Source organism: Asterias amurensis, chromosome 13 (genome assembly GCF_032118995.1).
Source record: "Asterias amurensis chromosome 13, ASM3211899v1".
In the NCBI taxonomy this organism is placed as follows: Eukaryota; Metazoa; Echinodermata; class Asteroidea; order Forcipulatida; family Asteriidae; genus Asterias; species Asterias amurensis.
The window spans coordinates 19,182,230-19,202,924 of record NC_092660.1 but is presented as its reverse complement, the minus strand read 5'-3'; the positions used below and the strand labels follow the sequence as shown (position 1 = coordinate 19,202,924).

At 38.5% G+C, this 20,695-nt stretch overlaps 2 protein-coding genes across 2 annotated transcripts; one reads left to right on the top strand and one right to left on the bottom strand.

Moving 5' to 3' along the window:
• The first annotated feature begins 32 nt into the window (after positions 1 to 32).
• Positions 33 to 12,326, top strand: LOC139946489 (leucine-rich repeat-containing protein 40-like). The gene is made up of 13 exons (XM_071944162.1): positions 33 to 432; positions 1,028 to 1,209; positions 2,045 to 2,118; positions 2,760 to 2,889; positions 4,119 to 4,242; positions 5,355 to 5,497; positions 5,721 to 5,893; positions 6,204 to 6,294; positions 6,888 to 7,036; positions 7,664 to 7,771; positions 8,416 to 8,526; positions 9,256 to 9,519; positions 10,373 to 12,326. The coding sequence occupies exons 1-13, from the start codon at positions 255 to 257 to the stop codon at positions 10,476 to 10,478; spliced, it is 1,833 nt and encodes a 610-aa protein (XP_071800263.1). The 5' UTR covers positions 33 to 254; the 3' UTR covers positions 10,479 to 12,326.
• A 1,342-nt stretch (positions 12,327 to 13,668) lies between these two features.
• Positions 13,669 to 20,646, bottom strand: LOC139946048 (ATP-dependent Clp protease proteolytic subunit-like). Its single transcript, XM_071943637.1, has 7 exons — positions 20,505 to 20,646; positions 19,306 to 19,416; positions 17,935 to 18,006; positions 17,673 to 17,769; positions 16,143 to 16,330; positions 14,844 to 14,949; positions 13,669 to 14,553 (listed from the first exon to the last, which is right to left on the bottom strand). The coding sequence occupies exons 1-7, from the start codon at positions 20,526 to 20,528 to the stop codon at positions 14,429 to 14,431; spliced, it is 723 nt and encodes a 240-aa protein (XP_071799738.1). The 5' UTR covers positions 20,529 to 20,646; the 3' UTR covers positions 13,669 to 14,428.
• Positions 20,647 to 20,695: the final 49 nt, after the last annotated feature.

Genomic DNA, 20,695 nt, shown 5'->3' with positions numbered 1-20,695 from the left:
AGGGCAGCAAACAGATTTCACACAAGGTTCTGTCACATCATCTTATCTCTGTTGACATAAAAAAAAATAGTCAGCAAGCTGAAACACGCTGCAAATTTAGCGAGATTTGTTTGCCTAGCTTTGGTCATTTTAGTCTTTCTGAAGTCCGATCGGCCTGAAGTCTGCCATCATTATTGAGTTTCACTTGCTGGTAATTAGTAACTGGCAGTGTTCAGCTTTTTAGGAGACATTTTAATGAGCTGATCAGTCAAATTATGTCGAGACTTCGAGGGGGTGGACCAGCATCAGGGAGGGGAAGGGTACCCCTGAATCCCAGAGCAGGATTTCAAAAACCTGCTGCTAAAGATGTCAGTGGAGGGGTGTCATCAGCATTGCTGAAGCAGGCGATGCGTAGTGGACAGCTGAATCTATCAAATCGCGAACTCGCAACAGGTTAGGCAGACCTTTATTATTCATTTAATTAAGAACAGTTGATTGAATGTCACTCTGCTGAATCACAATTTAATGATTGAGTGCAAATTACATTATTTATTATTTAAAAGTCAATAATTATAGTAGACTTCATTTAACCCAAACGTGTTTGTGAGATTGGCGTCTGACACTGACAGCTTTTTTATAATGCAGAGTTCATTTGATGGGAAGATACTCTAAACAAACAGACAAACAAACAAACAAACAAACAAACAAACAAACAAACAAACAAACAAACAAACAAACAAACAAACAAACAAACAAACAAAATCACTCAAACTAAGATGTATCATATTCAAAGTATTATTTTATAAACGACAAGAGAAACTGACTGTGTAGTATTAAATGTTAAACGATTTTGGGTTGAACAAAGAAAAATTGACTAGAGTGGGACTCGAACTACGACCTGTGGATACATGTGCTGGCCTGTTAATCCAGAGGTCAATAACTGTACGAGTCCCACTATAGTAAATTTTTCTGAAACGAATGAGTAAACTGACGATACATAACATTTCACTTGTTTAACAGTCTCTCTTTACTACTTTGTTTATTGTAGTCCCAGACTCTGTTTGGCGCATCAACATTGACGTACCTGAAGAAGCCAAGTCGGTGTCGATGGACAAGACAGAAGATGGCTGGTGGGAGCAAACTGACTTGGTGAAACTCATCCTCGCTTGCAACAAACTCCAAGAGATCTCGAATGATATTCAACAACTGCCTGCACTTACTGTCCTGGATGTAAGTCTCTATCATGAAGGATGGTTGGATAGACCTTTTAATTGTTGATAAACAAACTGCGCTGGTTGGCATAGTGACAGCCGAACGTTTGCAAAACATTCAGTTGTGCTAACAGATGTTGTGAACATATTCTGCAAAATGTCAATTTAAAAAAAAAATTACCATGATTGGTTGCTTTATTTCCAATAAATTTGACACTTTTTTTTTTTTTTTACATTGTGTTTATTGTTACAATTTTTTGTTGTTGCATTGATGGCTTTCCTTAGAGAATGGTTGGCAGGCCTAATAATAACAACCAGCAATTGCTGTGGTGTCCTGTGCTTTTGCTGTGGCGCCCGTTTCAAAATTCAAATATAAATTGACAATTTCCTTATTAAAGTGCCCATTACAAGAGGAAAATTGCTGTGCCCCCTCAAGAGTTCAAGGCCTGGGTTGTGCTAGCTGCAAAATCCAGGTGACAGACGTAGTGCCCTGCAAGCTTGAGTCGGGATTCTCTAACCTTTTCGGTCACCTTTGGCATGCCAGCGAAAAAGACAAACAAACCAAACCCAAATAACTACACATTGTTAGACAGTCTGTGATAATCTTTTCAATTGTTTGTTCCTTTTTTGTCACCTTTGGCATGCCAGCGAAAAAGAAGAAAAAAACAAACAAACCAAAACCCAAACAACAACGCATTGTTAGACAGTCTGTAATGATCTTTTCAATTGTTTGTTCCTTTTCGGTCACCTTTGGCATGCCAGCGAAAAATAAGAAAAAAAAGAAGAAAAAAAACCCCCAAACAACACATTGTTAGACAGTCTGTATTAATCTTTTCATTTGCTTGTTCTTATAGGTCCACGACAATGTGTTGACTTCTCTTCCACCAGCGATTGGAGAGTTACTGAATCTACAGAGACTCAATGTCAGGTTTGTTATGTAACCAGGGCCCAATTTCATAGAGCTGCTAAGCACAACAATTAGCTTAGCATGAAATGTTTGCCTTCATAAAAACAGGATTTCCAACCAAATTTCCATGTGGTTTTCGGGATAAGCAAACAACAGCTGTATGCCAGTGACAAGCAATATGCATCAAATGGAAGTTTGGTTGGTAATCCTGTTTTTATCAAGGAAGAAATTTCATGCTAAGCAAATTTTTGTGCTTAGCAGCTCTATTAAATTGGGCCTAGAAAGGCACTGGACACTATTGGTAATTACTGTAATGGAGAGCTGTTGATGGTATAAAACATTGTGATAAACATCTCCCTCTGAAGTAACAGTCTTTTTCTCACTCAAATTATTTAGTTTGATAAAAGACTTTTTTATGCTTCTGAAAGCACAACAATTTGTGCAATAATGGTATTTTTTCTATCATTATTTTTCTTGCAACCTCGATGATCAATTGAGTCCAGATTTTCTGTTATTTTATGCATATGTTGGGATACACAAGTGAGAATACAGCTCTTTGACAATTACCAAAGGCCATCATTTGTATGTATGCCATAGGTTCGTTTGGTTGTAAGCAGTTTGCAGCAACTAATTCTTTTTTTTTTCTCATCATTTTCTTTCAGTCACAACAAATTGACAAGTCTACCTACTGAGATATTTAAACTGCGACATTTACTGACCCTACATGCAGAGTTCAACGATCTGACGGCAGTTGACGAAGGCATAGGAGAATATATTCACCTCGAAGATCTGGTAAACAAAAAGAGTTCCCTTGATGGGAAGATACTAGAAAAAAACTAAAAAAACCCAAAAAACAAACAAACAAACACCACAACAAACACACAAACTAACACGTAACTAAAACTAAGAGTATTTAACTGACTAGTACACACATGGAATATGTGGTAGTGGTACACATAACAAATTTGAGCCAATTGACTTTTAAAAAGACTGCTATAGACCAATCCGACAAAACAAAATTGGTAGCGCCCTCTATTGAAAAGAAATGAGCAACTGCGGGGTCTTTTGTGCATAATCCAGGGTTTCACAATGAGCTAAAATTGACCGTGAGATATGTATCAATCTAATAATTGCTAAGCAAAGTGTTATGTCATCCAGCCTTATGTCATCCGAAATCATCCAGCCTTCCACGAATATCAGAAATCTTGGAGTGGAGTTTGACCAGGCCATGCGGATGTCCGACCAAGTCACTTCTATTTGCCGATCCGTTAATTTTAGTCTACGCAACCTTTCTCGGATAAGAATGTACATTGATAAGCCCACATGCCATGCTGCTGTTAGAGCTCTTGTAACGTCTCGTCTCGATTATGCTAACTCTCTTCTCTATGGAATATCATCTGTTGACTGTCAACGCCTTCAACGGCTCCAAAATCGTGCAGCTAAACTGATCTACCAGGCCAAGAAATATGACAGAGTCACTCCCATTCTTCACGATCTTCACTGGCTGACAGTCTCCAACCGTATCAACTTTAAAATACTTACCCTGGTCTTCAAATGTCTCAATACCGCCTCTGCGCCTTCATACCTTACGGATCTCATTCAGTTGTACAAACCTAACAGGTACCTCCGGTCATCTACTGACACCAGACTACTTGCCATCCCCAAAACACGCACCACTACTGGTGAAAAAAGCTTCCACGCTGCTGCCCCCAAACTCTGGAATGATTTACCTCACAGCATCCGCCACTCTAGCTCACTAGCAGCCTTCAAGAAATCTCTCAAAACCCACCTGTTCACCTGATTTGCTTGCTTTTATTTATTATTTGCTCTTTGTTTATTTTGTGTGTACAGCGCTGTGGTACTTTCCCCTGTTAGTTAGAGCGCTTTATAAATACCTTGTATTATTATTATTATTATTATGTCACAATACACATCACTTTAGTGATTTAAGACCATAATTCAACCTTACAGACTATCCGTTTGAGGTATTTGTTTATTTTTCTCTTGTGTTATACCTACAGAATCTGTCGCATAACAAGCTCACAACACTGCCGTACACGATTGGTCAGCTCGGGAAACTCAAAACCATGAATATATCAGAGAACCAGATAACGCTACTCCCATCAACTATGGGCCTTCTAAAAGGTGAACTATTGTCTACCAGTTAAGGGCGCTGGACACCTTGGCTATAATTGTCAAAGAACAGTATTCTCACTTGGTATATCCCAACACATACATAACATCACAAATCTGTGAAAATTTGAACTCAATTGGTCATCGCAGTTGCAAGAAAATAATGAAAGAAAAAATACCCTTGTTCCACAAATTTGTTTGATTTCAGATGAATAATAAAAGGCTTATTATTTGAGTGAGAAATTACCTCTTTCTCAAAAACTACACTACTTCAGAGAGAGCCGTTTCTCAAAAAGATTTTATTATCAACGGCTCTCCATTGCTCGTTACCGAGTAAGTTAACTAACAAATTATTTTGAGTAATTACCAATAATGTTCAGTGCCTTTAATCGGCTGTGATAATTGATTGATCGATGTGTTTATAAATTGTGTTGTTAATAAAAGCCTGTAAGCCAAACAAAATGCTGATGATGAGACAGGTACTCCAATAATTTTTTGCTTAGCAAAGAAATTTGCTTAGCAGCATTTCTGCTTAGTAGCTTTATGAGTGCTGGTCTTGCTCCTTAGTCCCTGAAAAGGTGCAACCCGTGCACGCAATATCAATTATCCCAACCCTTAAAGGAACACGTTGCCTTGGATCGGTCGAGTTGGTCTTTGAAAAGCGTTTGTAACCGTTTTTTATAAAATGCATATGGGTAGAAAGATTTTGTAAAAGTAGAATACAATGATCCACACAAACATGCCTCGAAATTGCACGGTTTTCCTTTTACCTCGTCGACAAACACGGCCGGCCATTTATGGGAGTCAAAGTTTTGACTCCCATAAATGGCCGACCGTGATAGTTCACACAGTAAAAGGAAAACCACGCAATTTCGAGGCAAACTTGTGTGGATCATTGTATTCTACTTTTAAAACATCTTTCCAACCATATGCATTTTATAACAAACGGTTACAAACGCTTTTTATAGACCAACTCGTCCAATCCAAGGCAACGTGTTCCTTTAAACTCACAGACAAATATTTGTATACTAGTGGAAGTTTACCAAGTTCCCTTGACAGGAAGATCATCGAAATAAATGAGCAAACACACAATTAAACAAACTCTTGTATCGTTTTGTTCGTAGCTGTTAGAATCTTGGAGGCATCCAACAACAAATTGCCTGAAATTCCAACAGAAGTTGGCGACATGAAGTCCCTGGAGCAGCTTTATCTCCAACACAACGTCCTGACTGCCCTACCTCTACTGAGGGCTTGCATCTCTCTCAAGGTTCGTTATTAAAGCAGAGGTGTCATGGCCGAGTGGTTAATAATAATAATAGTAATAATAATAATAATAAAGACTTATAGCGCATTTATTAAGAGCATTGAATTCAACTTCTGGTGGTTAAGGTTGGGCCAATCAACAAAATGCATCACCCGTGCAGTATTTGGAACTAAGCCTCTGAATTTATAAACAGTCAAAAATAATTTGCATTCATTATTTCCAACAGGAGCTTCACGCTGGAAACAATCGCATTGTTGTCTTGTCCCCAGACCATCTGGAGCACCTGACTACAGTCAATGTAATGTCTATGAGAGACAACAAATTGAACGAGATACCAGACGAGATTATTAACGTCCGTAGCTTGCAGAGACTGGACCTTACAAACAACAACATATCAAGGTGGTGTTTATTTATCATTTATTTTTACATTCCTTCAAATGTATGGTCTCACAAGGTGAAGGCCAAATAATTTAATGGGGTCGGAGATATAGTAGACAGCTGTCCTAAATTTTCAATAAGTGAGTGCGACATTTTCAGCCTTTCAGTACTAATCTTTAAATTGAGGACAAAAAACCAGCACGTTTTAAGCATTTTGTGTTTGCCAAAATAATACATAATATAACTGACTTTTGTGTGTCAACTCAAAAGTGATCCATCTAAAAGAAAGATACTTACTATGCATTGTCTTGCTTTTTCTATATTGATTCAGTTTGCCAAATAAGTTGGGTACCCTGACTTCTTTGAAATCGCTTGTGTTGGAGGGAAACCCAATGCGTGGCATACGCAGGGATATTGTTAGTGTAAGTATCTTGACTTTTTTTAAGATGTAGAAGTCATTGTGTATCATGACCAAGTGGTCAACGAGCTGGACTCAAGCTCTGATTCTTCTGATCAGCAGAGTGTGGTTTTGAGTCCTGCTTGACACTTGTGTCCTTAAGCAAGACACTTTACCAGTATTGCTTCGTCCTTAAGATGGACGTAAAGCCGCTAAGTCCCGTGAATCGTTTCTCAGATTTCTGAGGGTAGGATTGTCTGTTTGTTAATACTGCTGTCAGAGATGTAGTAGGTACCAGCTGCCACCTCGCTACATGTTAACGGATTTGACGTTCTTGTGAAAATACCGTGAGAGTTTCACATGTTTGAATTTTATTCAATCAATCGACCAATCAAACTATCAGAAGTCATTTATAGGGCACCAAAGACAAAAGTTTACTCTAATGTGCTGAGGCACAGTTGAATAGTCAGTAAGCCTGCTGGAACAGGTGAGCTTTAAGGAGTGCCTTGAATGAGGTAAATGAGCTGGTATTTCTAAAGAATTTGTACAGGAATTAGCTTATTCCATATTTTATGGGGCATATACAGAGAATAATTACTCTATTGTATCTTTCTTTAGCGAGGTACCCAAGGTATCTTGAAGTACCTTCGTAGTCGCATCCAGGAAGAGCCATCAGCCAAAGATGCCACAGACGGCTCATCAGCCTCGGACCCATCAAGTGCCATGGGTGTAGTTGCAGCTGTCGCTAGTAAAACCTTAGACTACAGGTAAGCACAATGGCTAACATTATGCTCATCTGCATCATCTTAAGTAGTATGCAGCATCAGAGTCCAGCTTTCCTCAGAAGACGATCAGACCATACTGATCGAAACGTCCCATTGAAGGCAACATTTTTTTTTTAGAACTACCCCAACTCAAATAGAGATTATGTATCATTACATGGTGTTACCGCAAACCTTGCTATACCGTAATTCCACCATGCAAAGTTTCTAATCCTGCTAATTATGCTCACTGTGAAGCATGAAGCTTGACCTCCAAACCTCTCACTGTCACAAACTGACATAAAATCTTCCAAGGTGTGAACCAAATCACTCTCACAAAAGGGCCAGGCCTGGAATTACACAGAGACTACGGATTACATGGTCTCTGTTGCTATTTGTTGCCCTGGTCTTGGTCTTAGGGCCCCTCCCTTCAAAAGTTTCCGATAGACTTTAAGATTTTTCAATGGAAGTGCCCTTTGTAAAATGAAAATGGCCTTGCCCTCTCAAAATTTTAAATCTAGGCCTGAAGTTCAATACCTGTTTGATCAATCAAATTCACCCAGCTGGACAGAGGAAATGCCTCCTTAATGATAACAGTAAATGTTTTTAGTAAATTGTGCTGTTTGTTTTTAGTAATAAGAAAGCAACTGAGGTCCCAGTTACACTGTGGGAGCCAGCCAGGGAGGCTGATGTCGCTGTCGTCAATCTTAGCAAGAATGCCTTCACTCAAGTACCTCCAAAGTAAGTGTTATGTGAAAGGAGACTGTTATCAGATAATAAAGATGAGCTCCATGGTAAAGTTGCAGTTTTGTGATCCTTTCATTCTCCAATAGAGTCCTTATGATAATGAAGAAAAAAGTCTCTAACTTCATGTTAAAATGATATAAAATGTCACTGTGTTTGATGCCCTCAAGTGCTGTTTTTTTTTGTTGAAATCCCAAAACGTTTGATGGCGTCACATTTCAATGATTGTCTGTACATTTTTGTTCAGATAATGTTTCGTTCATTCCTGAATTCTGATGTTATTCAATCAAAGCGACATTGGATTTGAGCTCACGACTGGTGCAGAAATTCCTCCTTTGAATGCAGACCCATTGCTTTTGATATCCGATTGTGCTGTGTTTAAACTTTACATTTGGTACTATTTTAACTTAAGGGAAAGAGACTTGCAATTTTGTTCTTGTTTTAAATGAAAATGAGCACCCCACAAGACTCAATTTGAACATGCAGCTCTACTTTAATTTTACTTTTTTGTACATTGACTGACATATAAATGCTAAACAAGCTTGGTACTGTTGGATTTTACGTATTGCTTATGTTATTTCCTTGAAGTCTATATCTGAGATTTTGAGGTATCTTTTTGTTCCTTTTTTTTTAAAATCCAGTTTGATACTCCTTTCAAAGACTGTGACTGAACTGAATCTTGGCTTCAACAAACTATCAACGCTCTCTGTCGAGTTACAGATGATGGTCAACCTGGTACATCTGGATCTCAGGTAAGTTTGACAAACAAATGAACATTTAACTTTTAAATCAGATAAAAACCTCCAAAATCCACCATGATATGACTGATTTTGATCGATTGATTATTATGGTGTGGTGTATGGCAGAACGGTCTAGGGCAGTGGACTCCAATGCCTGTTTGTTCAAGTTAGGAAAATGGCCGCCTGCGCGCACACCGGGGCGCGTATATAGGCCAGTGCGCCCTCTAGTTCTTATATATAACTATGACGGAAACATCTTTTAGTGCACAAAGAAGGCTGGGGAAGCCCAGTATTAATGAGATGTCGTGGCCAGGCGGTCTAGGGCGGTGGAATCAAGCTCTGTAATTAACAGAATGTGGGTTTGAATCCTGGCCTGGTCAGTTGACACTTCTGTCCATGAGCATGGCACTTTATCATAATTGCTTCTCTCCACCCAGGAGTACAAATGGGTACTGTGTGAGAGCTGGAGAGTAAATTGCGCTGGACTGGCATCCTGTCCAGGGGAAATAGAAATATTCTCAGTCGTTTATTGCCAAGGAAACCAAATAGAAACACCCTCCTAACGAGCCGTACTGGCTGGACTATACTTTTCTTTATTATTATGGTTTGGGAAAAGCAGACAATTTTCTTTTCAATAAGATTGATATTATGAAATTGAATTATAAGAGGTTTTGAAACAATCTTTATCGAGCCAGATATTTCAAATATTCTGATACAGACGTTTTGTTTTGATTGTACTAGAAACAACGCTATAAGTAACCTTCCGTCAGAATGGACGACCTTCAGCAAGTTACGGGAGATTAATCTTTCTTACAACCGGCTGAAAGAAGTGCCAGCCGTGGTCTTCACTTGGACTCAGCTAGAGAATTTGATCCTGGGCGACAACCAGATTGGCATTATTGACGTCCCAAGCTTGAAGAAACTACCAAAGATCGCTAGTCTGGATCTACAGAATAATGACATTATGCAGGTACCGCCAGAACTTGGCAACTTGGAAACACTGCGGTAAGTTTGCAGTGATTTTTTAACTAAAAAATAGTAATAATTTGTTCCTTTATACTGTGCCCATTCCATAACATGTACACAAGCGAGTAGCAAAATAATTGTAAAAATATTCAAAATTTACAACAGGAAAAAGTGAGGAAATACAACAATCCAAATAGAAAAACTACATAACACTAAGACAGTAAAACCTAATGATTATATGAGAGATCAACTTGAACAAAGTTAACATAATTTTGCTTATGTTATAGAAAGGTACATGTAAATGCATGCGCAGTTATAACATACATGTACATGTAAAGTTGAGGAAAACTTTTTTACCATGGTATAATAATGTGAAAAACACATTTTGGTATCATACTGGGCAAAAGTAAAGAGGTTCACACAAAAAAACACAACTATCTATCTAGGAATCAAAACAGCACCGTTAAGTGACACTACAACAAACTTGAATCAAAAAAGACAAAGGCAAATGCATTGCAACAAAGATACACAACCTTCATCCAGTCTGTGTTATGACATGTTTTACATCACATCACAGTGTCTTTTTATGCTGGTTTTCTTGGCACTGGTACTTTTCATTCTTATTGGTGTTTGCTCGGAGCATTAGTTTGGGTTATTTCGTTGATATTTTACGGACAGCAACACATAAGCCTTTTTGAGATATGGCGGACACAACACTTCAACACTACAAGGTTTGGGTAAACTTATCTGTTTTTACACCCAAACCAAACAGTACACTCCTATCACGTCCACCATACCTCAAAAAGGCTTATTGATGCTGAAGTTATTTTGAAGACACCATTGTTAGTGCATTGCCTTCTTATAACCCATTCTTATGTCTGTCTCGATGCAGGTCTCTACAGCTTGGGGGCAACCCATTCAGGACTCCTAGGCCTGCCGTCCTTGCTAAGAGTACAGCAGCTCTCTTAGCCTACCTCAAAGATCGGATCCCAACATAGGTTAATTAAACAACAGGTGATCAAATCCATCAATAATCTGATCTGAAGAATAATCCTAACTCTTTCTTGCTACTATTCTGCATTATAACACACCTCTTGGGTGTTCTGTATTCTGGTTGGCTGAAACACGGTCACGTGGGATGAACTATTATAGGCTAGTGATCGCGCGCGCTTGTTTTGCGGGAACAGTACCAGAGCGTTCTCGTTATCGAGGACTGTGTGACCGGGCCTTAAGAGGTAATTTTTCACCCAAATTTTCAAACAAGTACTGTCCTACCAAACTATTTGGCTGCTTTATGACTGTATTCACAAGTACTATTATAGTTTTAAAGATTGGTCCATATCATAGAGCTATATATATTGACTAGAGCCCTTAAATACACTGGACACTATTGGTAATTGTCAAAGACCTGTCTTCTCACTTGGTGCATCTCAACATATGCATAAAATAACAAACATGTGAAAATTTGAGCTCAATTGGTCGTCAAAGTTGCAAGTTAATAATGAAAGAAAAAACACCCTTGTCACAGGAAGTTGTGTGCGTTTAGATGGTTGATTTCGAGACCTAAAATTCTAAATCTGAGGTCTCAAAATCAAATTTGTGGAAAATTACTTCTTTCTCGAAAACTATGTCACTTCAGAGGGAGCCATTTCTCACAATGTTTTATATCATCAACCTCTCCCCATTACTCGTCACCAAGTAAGGTTTTATGCTAATAATTATTTTGAGTAATTACCAATAGTGTCCACTGCCTGTAAGCCCAGTTCATCTGCTTCAACCAATGAAAGCAAAATCTGCTTCAACCAATGAAACCAAGAACAAATTTGTTTTTAAAATTACCACATCATGGCACAGACAAGCAGACGGGCGAACAGGCACTGGGCGTACAAGAACAACCCCAGTCACGTACGCCCAGTGTCCGACACCATGGAACAGACTGGGCGTAAAAGAACAACCCCAGTCACAAACGCCCAGTGCCCGACACCATGGAACAGACTGGGCGTAAAAGAACAACCCCAATCATGTGTGCCATTGACTGCACCTTCACATGTGCAGCATATTTGATTCGTGAAGAAATGGATAAAGGCACTTACATGCATATAATAATAATAAAAAGACTTGTAATGCGCATGTATCCACCCTGCTGGGTGTTCAAGGCGCAGTAAAACCAAAAACAAACAAAACAAAAACAAAACAAAGAAAAACAGACACAACAAAAATTTGTCCTTGAAAACCCGTGACATAAGATAAGTTTTGAGAAGAGATTTGAATGTTGTGGTACAAAGACAAGTTCTAAGATTAAGTGGTAGAGAGTTCCAGATGCGTGGCGCAGCTGAAGAAAAAGACCCGTCTCCCCATGAGTGTTGAGACTTGGGTTCAATATAGCCCTACAAAAGTAGTACAAAAGTTCAAGTTTGTACACAAACATGGGTGCACCAAGATCATGTATTCTCTTGGCTTATGGGTCGTTAGTTATTTGGTGGCTTTAAAACACAAGGCAACTTAGTGCTCTAGTCAATATATATAGCTCTATTATTAATATGAATAATCTAACTTTGATTTAAAGTTACAAAAGGGGGAACTTCCTTAATTGGAGATTTACAAATGATGTTTCTTTGCGATTTAAAGGTTATCATTTTATATGTTTTTTGTATTTTTGATTGCTGGCTTCCATTTGAATATAGATATTTATAATTAAACATTATTTGGGGGAATTTACTTTTGTAACAGTAATTTTTTGTACAAAAACAAATTTAATTCCAAATTGAAAACACTTTGTGCATGTGCATGAATTGTGAAAAGCACCGTGTGAAATAAATAATGTAATAAACTCTGAGTTTAACGCATGATCTTTTATGGGTTGTACTTTGATTTTAGGACAAGATAAAAGCGATGTATGTTTACCATCCCACTTTCACTGACTGCTCTCATCAATCTTATCCAATATTTAGCATGATCAAACAATGGATGCACATCATTGTCACAGAATATAACCAGACTTTGCCAGATCTACACTCAAATACTGTGTCATCGATTAATTTACTGACAGCTAGTTAGGTAGATGATCACCACAAACATGACAAATCAACAGAAAATAAGGGAACGAGTGGTGACGAGGTCTTAGCCAGCCATTTCAAACCAGCAGGTTTGTGGCCGAGCCCAAGTCCAAAATCGCATTGCCATGACCCTGCAAGGTTTTATACTTCCAGTTAATGGATGCATTTCATGAGGCCAAGCCGAGTGAAATGGAAAAGCCAGATTTCACGATGATGATGTCGAACGCTATGCTGATCTCATTTTATAGTCCGTAAGCCAGTTTATAGCTAGGTCCTCAGCCAGGTGAAGGGCTTCGATTACACCATCAAGGTGAGAGAGTGGGCAGTCATCTATCATGTGGCGCATCGTCTGGGGTTCGCCACAATCACAACGCGGAGATGCAAGGTAGCCCCACTTGTGTAGACTGCTGCAGCATGGCCCTGCGTCCGTACGGAACCAGTTTAAGAGGCACCAATGGCCGCGGGAGAGGTCCATTCCCGGCAGCTGGAACGTAGGGTCAGCAAACAGGAACTTGTGGGGGACATTGGTGTGGTCTCGCCACCGTATGCGCCATAGATCTTCTGCATGTCTGTGGTCTCTGCACTGTCCGGTACATTGGACCGTGGGTTTCTAGAAGTTGATGTCACTGAGGAGAGGAAGCTCAGGGTTGGATCGGATCTTACAGACCAGCCTAGATGTGGCAACCTCTCTTCGGATGTCTGGAGGGGCAATGTTACTCAGGACTGGGAGCCAGTCTGTCTTTGTACTGCGAACAGCGCCAGTGATGGTTCTCATGGAGTTGGACGTCGACAAGGCCGGTGTAGACAGAATTCCTCCAGACTGGAGCACAGTACTCAGCCACTGAGTAGCAGAGGGCTAGAGCAGATGAGCGGAGTGTCTTTGTTACCCAGGTTGTACCAGCGAGCATGTGGATCAAATCGGTCAAGTGTAGCCCTCACCTTGAAGTGGCCGTCCAGCCTTGTGATGTTCGGCATTCTCTTCGACATTTGTTTAAAAAAAATTAAGTAAGTAAATTCACAGTAATCGAGGGAGTGGTTATTTCAGATTTTGACCCCTCTCTCCAGGGAGGGTCAATCCAACTCCTTTGCAAAAACACTAAATGTCTGACAATGTCAATAAAACACCAACAAAAATGTCCTTTAAAATATTAATAATATTTATTAATCACTTAGAAAACCAAGTATCTTACACTACTGTACCAGCTGTTTGCAGGCATGATATTTGGCCCTTGAAAAGGGTAGGAACATTTTATTGCGTACAAGGGCTGACATACAAGTACACATGGTAGATGATTTGATAGTCTTTTCAGGTTAGTTAATAACATTTCTTTGATTTTGTTCTAAGGAGGAAAACATAGTGGAAATCAGATTAAAGTAGGAAGAATATCATGCCTTTGTTTGTTCAGCGGAGTACATTCCTGAAAGGATCTCGGCACCTTCGGGAAAAGTAGAATTGATTAGAACGCGGCAATACTTCCAAAAGCTCATCATTGATTGAAATTGAAATCAGTATGAACAAATTGTTTTTGAGAAATCTGTCAAGATTAGAGTTGTGCATTTACATTTATGTTTCAGTTGTGATGTCTTTTTAAACCAGTTCTTACAATTCAAATCAAAGTTATGAGCCAATCTGTAAAAGGCACAGGTGTAGACTGTGGCCTCGTATGCTCGTTTTTGAAAGGGCGAGGGCACCAAGGCATTTTCTCCTTGGGACCAAAGGGCAACCTATGAGGAAATTGTAATTTCCCGGTAAACCGGTTAAACGTCCTAACCCTAGTCAAGATCAGGGCTCATCATAAAAAAAGCCTGAAGTGAAGCTGTGTTTCTTAGCAACATTATTTGAGGCAAAGTTTTCCTTAAGATAAAAGTCTTTCTGGATAAAGACGATGTCATCAATCACTCTTGTTAACTTTGTTGTTTTCCCCTGGTAGAGGGGGATGTTCTAAAACTTTGTCAATAATTCCAAACTCCTTTGCTTCTTCCGGACTCATGAATCTGTCTCGCTCCATCACTGACTCTGCAAACACAACAAACAAAAAGAAAATGCGTTTTCTCTTTCGCAAATAATAATGTTGGAGTCTTATATATAACACAAAAATACATAAAATAGGGTAGATGATTATGCATTTGTTGATATACACAAGGTGATAATACTGGTCTTTGACATTACCAGAAGAGGTTATAAAGTTTTCCTGAATAATGAGACTGACTAATGTACATGTAGCACCTAATAAGGGTTTACTGGGTCCAAGCTTCTTCTTGAATCAAAACACAACAAAGTAATTAATTTGAGGAATTCTTCCTTACCTATTGTTGCTAACGGCTGGTTCGTGTGCTTTAAATACAATTGGTTGATTTGAGCTTTAATCTTCAGGATCTCTTCTGCCTGTATTTGAATATCTGTGGCTTGACCCTGTGGAAAGAGAATTTCAAGTCTGTATTATTAAAATGATGGCACAGCAATGCTTTTCAGAAGAACACATTTATTTTAGTCCACTTGTTTTTTTATAAAAATTGCCCCTGAAAACAGTTTGACAGAACCATAAAAAGAGTGCTCAATTGGTAAGGATTATTTTGAATTTGAGTCTGAAGTTAAAGGAACACGTTGCCTTGGATCGGACGAGTTGGTCAAAACAAAAGCGTTTGTAACCGTTTTTTATAAAATGCATATTGTTGGAAAGATGTTTTAAAAGTAGAATACAATGATCCACACAAGTTTGCCTTGAAATTGCGTGGTTTTCCTGTTACTGTGCGAACTAACATGGTCGGCCATTTATGGGAGTCAAAATGTTGACCCCCATAAATGGCCGACGTGTTAGTCGACGAGGTAAAAGGAAAACCGTGCAATTTCGAGGCATGTTTGTGTGGATCATTGTATTCTACTTTTACAACATCTTTCTAACCATATGCATTTTATAAAAAACGGTTACAAACGCTTTTCAAAGACCAACTCGACCGATCCAAGGCAACGTGTTCCTTTAAGACATTTATTCCAATATTGGGAACAACAAACAAATGTATCAAATGTAGTTTAAGCATCACAAATACACACTACTTGTTCTTATTATTACAAAAAGCATTTGAAACATCATAATTAAATGGTTAAGGTATTTAACGTTATTGTTAACGTTGTTACAAATATGCAGGGGAATATGTGAAGCATAGTGCTTTTAAGATTTTCTCTGTGACAGACAAAGACTTGGACTGAACAAGGACACAGCTAATTGATTTGAAAAACACAACAGTTAAAAATGGCGTTACAATTTCGATAAAAACACACACAAAAAGCACACAAAAATTCACAAAAATATGCGCCATGTGGACCCAGAGGAAATCCACCTCCATTCCGATAAAGAGCAAGAAAAAACAAATATAAGAGCACGATCTCCTCTACGACCGCAAAATGCGCAAACATCAACAATGGGAGACTTTTAGGACGCTTGGTGGCAGCAGACTTACCAGGTAAAATCCATTATTTTTGGTCATGCTCAGAACTACGTAAACAATGGACATTTACCTGGTAAGTCTGCTGCCACCTAGCGCCTCAAAGTCTCCAGTTTCATGGCAAAGGGTTAACAAAACCAGGATGAATTATTTCCTTCTTACCGCTGCTTGGCCCGACGGCTGATGAACCATAACCCTGGAGTTTGGTAAGCTATACCTCATGCCTGGAGTACCTGCCGCTAGGAGCAATGATGCCATACTGCACGCCTGCCCAACGCACCATGTAGATATCGGTGGTAGGACGTACTGCATTGAGTCATATATACCAAGACCAGCTGTCACTGACCCTCCTAATAATACGAATAACAATAATTAAAACTTATAAAGCGCCATCTATCTTAGACTAAACTTATTACGAGGCAGAAAAATCAAAGTCAGAATTTCAAATTTTCATTAAAAAAAAATGACTACAATAATGATGTATTCCTAAATAAACACATGTATTAAAGGCATAGACACTTTTGGTAATTACTAAAAATGTATACTATGAGCATAGAAAGTTACTTGGTAAAAAGCAATGGAGAGTTGTTGATAGAATAAAACATTTTGGAGTAACATAGTTTTTGAGAAAGAGGTAATTTCTCACTAAAATATTTGAATCAGAAAAAAACTTCAGTCCTAAAGCTTCTTTATTCAGCACATACATTTGTGCAACAAGTGTGTTTGTTCTTTCATATCTTCTTGCAACTTTGACGACCAATTGAGTCAAAATTTTTAGACGTGTTACTTTATGCATATGTTGGGATACACCAAGAGAGAGTACTGGTCTTTGACAATTACTGAAGGTGTCCTGGGGTCGATTTCACAAAGAGTTAGGACCAGTCCTAACTTAGGACTAGTCCTAGGAGATATACAAATTGCATGGATAGTCCTAAGTTAGGACGAGTAACTGGTCCTAACTCGAGATAAGACTAGTCCTAACTCTTTGTGAAATCCACCCAGGGGTGGATTTCACAAAGAGTTAGGACTGGTCCTAACTTAGGACCAGTCCTAAGAGATATCAAAAATGTACAGCTAGTCCTAAGTTAGGACGAGTAACTCGTCCTAACTCGAGATAAGACTAGTCCTAACTCTTTGTGAAATCCACCCAAGGGGTGGATTTCACAAAGAGTTAGGACTGGTTCTAACTTAGGACCAGTCCTAAGAGATATCAAAAACGTACAGCTAGTCCTAAGTTAGGACTAGTAACTGGTCCTAACTCGAGATAAGACTAGTCCTAACTTAAGACCAGTCCTAAGAGATATCAAAAACGTACAGCTAGTCCTAAGTTAGGACTAGTAACTGGTCCTAACTCGAGATAAGACTAGTCCTAACTTAAGACCAGTCCTAAGAGATATCAAAAACGTACAGCTAGTCCTAAGTTAGGACTAGTAACTCGTCCTAACTCGAGATAAGACTAGTCCTAACTCTTTGTGAAATCCACCCAAGGGGTGGATTTCACAAAGAGTTAGGACTGGTTCTAACTTAGGACCAGTCCTAAGAGATATCAAAAATGTACAGCTAGTCCTAAGTTAGGACGATTAACTGGTCCTAACTCGAGGTAAGACTAGTCCTAACTCTTTGTGAAACCCACCCCTGTGACTTTAAGTCATTGTAGTCATGGTAATTGTATGATTCTGAGACAGTGTTTACCTGGACTATTGATGTACATGTGAATTGGTTTCTTGTTGCTCTCAGACTGTAGGAAAAGGAGCTGAGCCACAACCAGACTGGCTAGTGTATCATCAACCTGAAAACAAAATGGAGAACCATAGGAACAACTTTGAAAGATTCACAAAAACAACCAGACAACTGTCTGAATTAGGATCGACCAGAAATGAAAGTAAGCTGTAACAAGTACATTGAATCTGAGCTAAATATATTTAAACAAAAACTGTAATATTTATGAACTTACTGGGCCCATGAGGCAGATGATACGTTCCTTGAGCAATCTTGAGTAGATGTCGTAAGCTCTTTCTCCACGACCCTGTAACAAAAATGAGTACTTCTTCATTAAAAAAATTCTTTTTACCTCATCTTCAAGAAATGTTAGAAGGTAAAAGTTATTCTAATAGGCCTAACAAAGAATTTATTTACAAGTATGATTGGCAAAACACTTGATTTAGTGTAACTTGAAGCACATATATTTATATGTCAGTAAAAAACACTCAATATTTTCATATGAAAACAGTTAGTCACATATATCAGAAAGTCATGGGGCGAGTAATACACAATTTACAAAAGAACTTTGAAGCTTACTTAGTCATTTTTAACTATGAAAGCCCCTATTTATTTTATATTCATTTCATTTCTGTGGAAGAAAAAAATAAAATAAAATTCACATTGGGAAAATCATTAAAACATCCAATCTTGAGCAAATAAAATAGAGGAAGGATAGAGAACCAGCTCGAGCCCGACGGATTGCCTCAAAGAAACAAAGTTCAAGTTTAGAGGCTCTCAACTGGTCTTATTTAAAAGAGCAAAAATATGAATTGGCAAACAAATATCCATCAATAAAAAATGTACAAAATGTGCGAACAACAAATGATCATTCATAAGATTGATAAAACATTCATAATAAAAACCTCTAAAATGGAATTATTACAAAGTATATTGATCAAAACATAGAATACAAGTGAAAACAAGTAATGTTTCAACAGTATAGTCATGAAGGTAGAAAATGCATCCATTGTATGGGGCCTAATATGTTCATACATTAAAGACACTGGACACTATTGGTAATTGTCAAAGACCAGTCTTCTCACTTGCTATATCTCAACATACAATAACAAACTTCTGAAAATTTGAGCTCGATTGGTCGTCGGAGTTAAGAGATAACTATGAAAGAAAAAACACCCTTATCACACAAAGTTGTGTGCTTTCAGATGCTTGATTTCGAGACCTCAAATTCTAAACTTGCGGTCTCGAAATCAAATTCGTGGAAAATTACTTCTTTCTTGAAAACTACGTCACTTCAGAGGGAGCCGTTTCTCACAATGTTTTATACTATCAACCTCTCCCCATTACTCATTACCAAGTAAGGTTTTATGCTGATAATTATTTTGAGTTATTACCAAAAGTGTCCACTGCCTTTAAGTTAAAAAAACAAAAATTAGATATAATAGATGTTAAATTTACACCGATGAGTGTTAGCACTGTATACTCAGTACTTTCCCAGGTCCTGTGAAAAAAATTACAGGCATATTACTCCAGTGGGATTCGAACCCACGACCAGTGTCTTACCAAGATTAGATAAGAAAATATGTACATTTAAGTACGTACTTACTGTTTGTTCAATCACTATAGGCACCATCGGAGAGTGGACTTTGGTTGAGACAGAAAACAATCGTTGTGTCTGCCGACAATGTGAGACAACTTTGGGTTGTGAAAGTACCCTCTGCGAAGGAATGTAAATACATACATCACAATTTGGTATTTTGTGGGATATCATCATTTTTATATAAACAGTGTAGGGTTTCATTATCAAATTTACTTTTACAACATGTGCAAATATGAAGAAAAATGCATACTGCATGGTTTTGACATGGTTCAGTGGACGATAACTCTTCGTGCCATCCATCGTAGCCCTGCCAGCAATTAGAGTCCTATGCACAATGTTAATAGTGCACAACCTTTAAAACCCTTTCTTTTCTTATTTCTCTTTGCACCTTGCACCGTCGACCATAGTTGCGATAAAGTAACCCTCCTCCCGCCGTCGGCAGGAGGGTTAGGATAATCTTCCGCACGTCGCCACCAATTTATCCGCCGTTAATTAACTCCAAAACCACAGAATTTTTTTCTTACCTGAGAAGAAGGGTTACCGCATTATACATCCAGAAAAAAAAGAGAGAAAATAACGTAACAGTTTGTAAACAATGGTTTAGTCCAACAGTTTAAGTTTGTGCCCTTAGAATTTGTGTCATGATTTTTGAAAGTGGTAAAAATGGGGCAAATCTGGTGACTAGCTGTCGAAATTGTCCGTGTTAAACCAGATTGTCATTTGCTATTTGAGACAATCTTGTAACCCTCCGGCCTGGCGGCCGTCGGGAGGAGGGTTACGTTATCGCAACTAGAAGTGACTTGGGTACGTCAAGTTGGGTATGAAGTGACTTGGGTACGAAGTGACCGACATCGTAATAATTATGACTTATGTGCATGTCGCATCGGGAATGGAGCATTTTTGCCCATTGCCCTTTTATAAATTAAAATATGTCAGTGTTCCGTAAACTTGTCTGTAAGTGTAAATTTAATTCATATCCACAATTGAAAGATCATACCCTTAATCATTGTATGGTAAACCATGGAGGAAGAAATAGAACATGATATAGGCCTACGTGATTTTGATATTTAATTATGGTTTATAAAAAACATTTATGATTTTTTGTGTTCAAAAAAAAAGAAGAATCATAATTGATGATATTTAGTAGTTAAGTTTGCATACAATTATTAAACCACACTGAAACATAGATTAATGAAACAACTTACACCTAACCACCGCAGCATCGGCATACTGTTTTTGTTACGTGCTTCAACTTCAAGAGAAATTTCAAATGTTACGCTTGCTTAGGGTTGTCGGGTGGGAAGAAAGCGGTGTCTGTGTGAGTTTGGTGTAAAATGTTGTGTTGTGTAAACGCGTATGTGTGAAATCAACTCTTGGGGGCGCCCTTTACGTTTTG

What these genes read in the sequence shown, in the direction of transcription:
- LOC139946489 (XM_071944162.1), top strand. Translation starts at nt 255, where the DNA reads ATGTCGAGACTTCGAGGGGGTGGACCAGCATCAGGGAGGGGAAGGGTA. An exon ending in AACTATGGGCCTTCTAAAAG is followed by an intron (nt 4,243 to 5,354) that starts GTGAACTATTGT and finishes TTTTGTTCGTAG; the next exon opens with CTGTTAGAATCTTGGAGGCA. An exon ending in ACAAACAACAACATATCAAG is followed by an intron (nt 5,894 to 6,203) that starts GTGGTGTTTATT and finishes ATATTGATTCAG; the next exon opens with TTTGCCAAATAAGTTGGGTA.
- LOC139946048 (XM_071943637.1), bottom strand. Translation starts at nt 20,528, where the DNA reads ATGCCGATGCTGCGGTGGTTAGGT. An exon ending in TCATCTGCCTCATGGGCCCA is followed by an intron (nt 17,770 to 17,934) that starts GTAAGTTCATAA and finishes TTTTGTTTTCAG; the next exon opens with GTTGATGATACACTAGCCAG. An exon ending in CCAGCCGTTAGCAACAATAG is followed by an intron (nt 14,554 to 14,843) that starts GTAAGGAAGAAT and finishes TTGTGTTTGCAG; the next exon opens with AGTCAGTGATGGAGCGAGAC.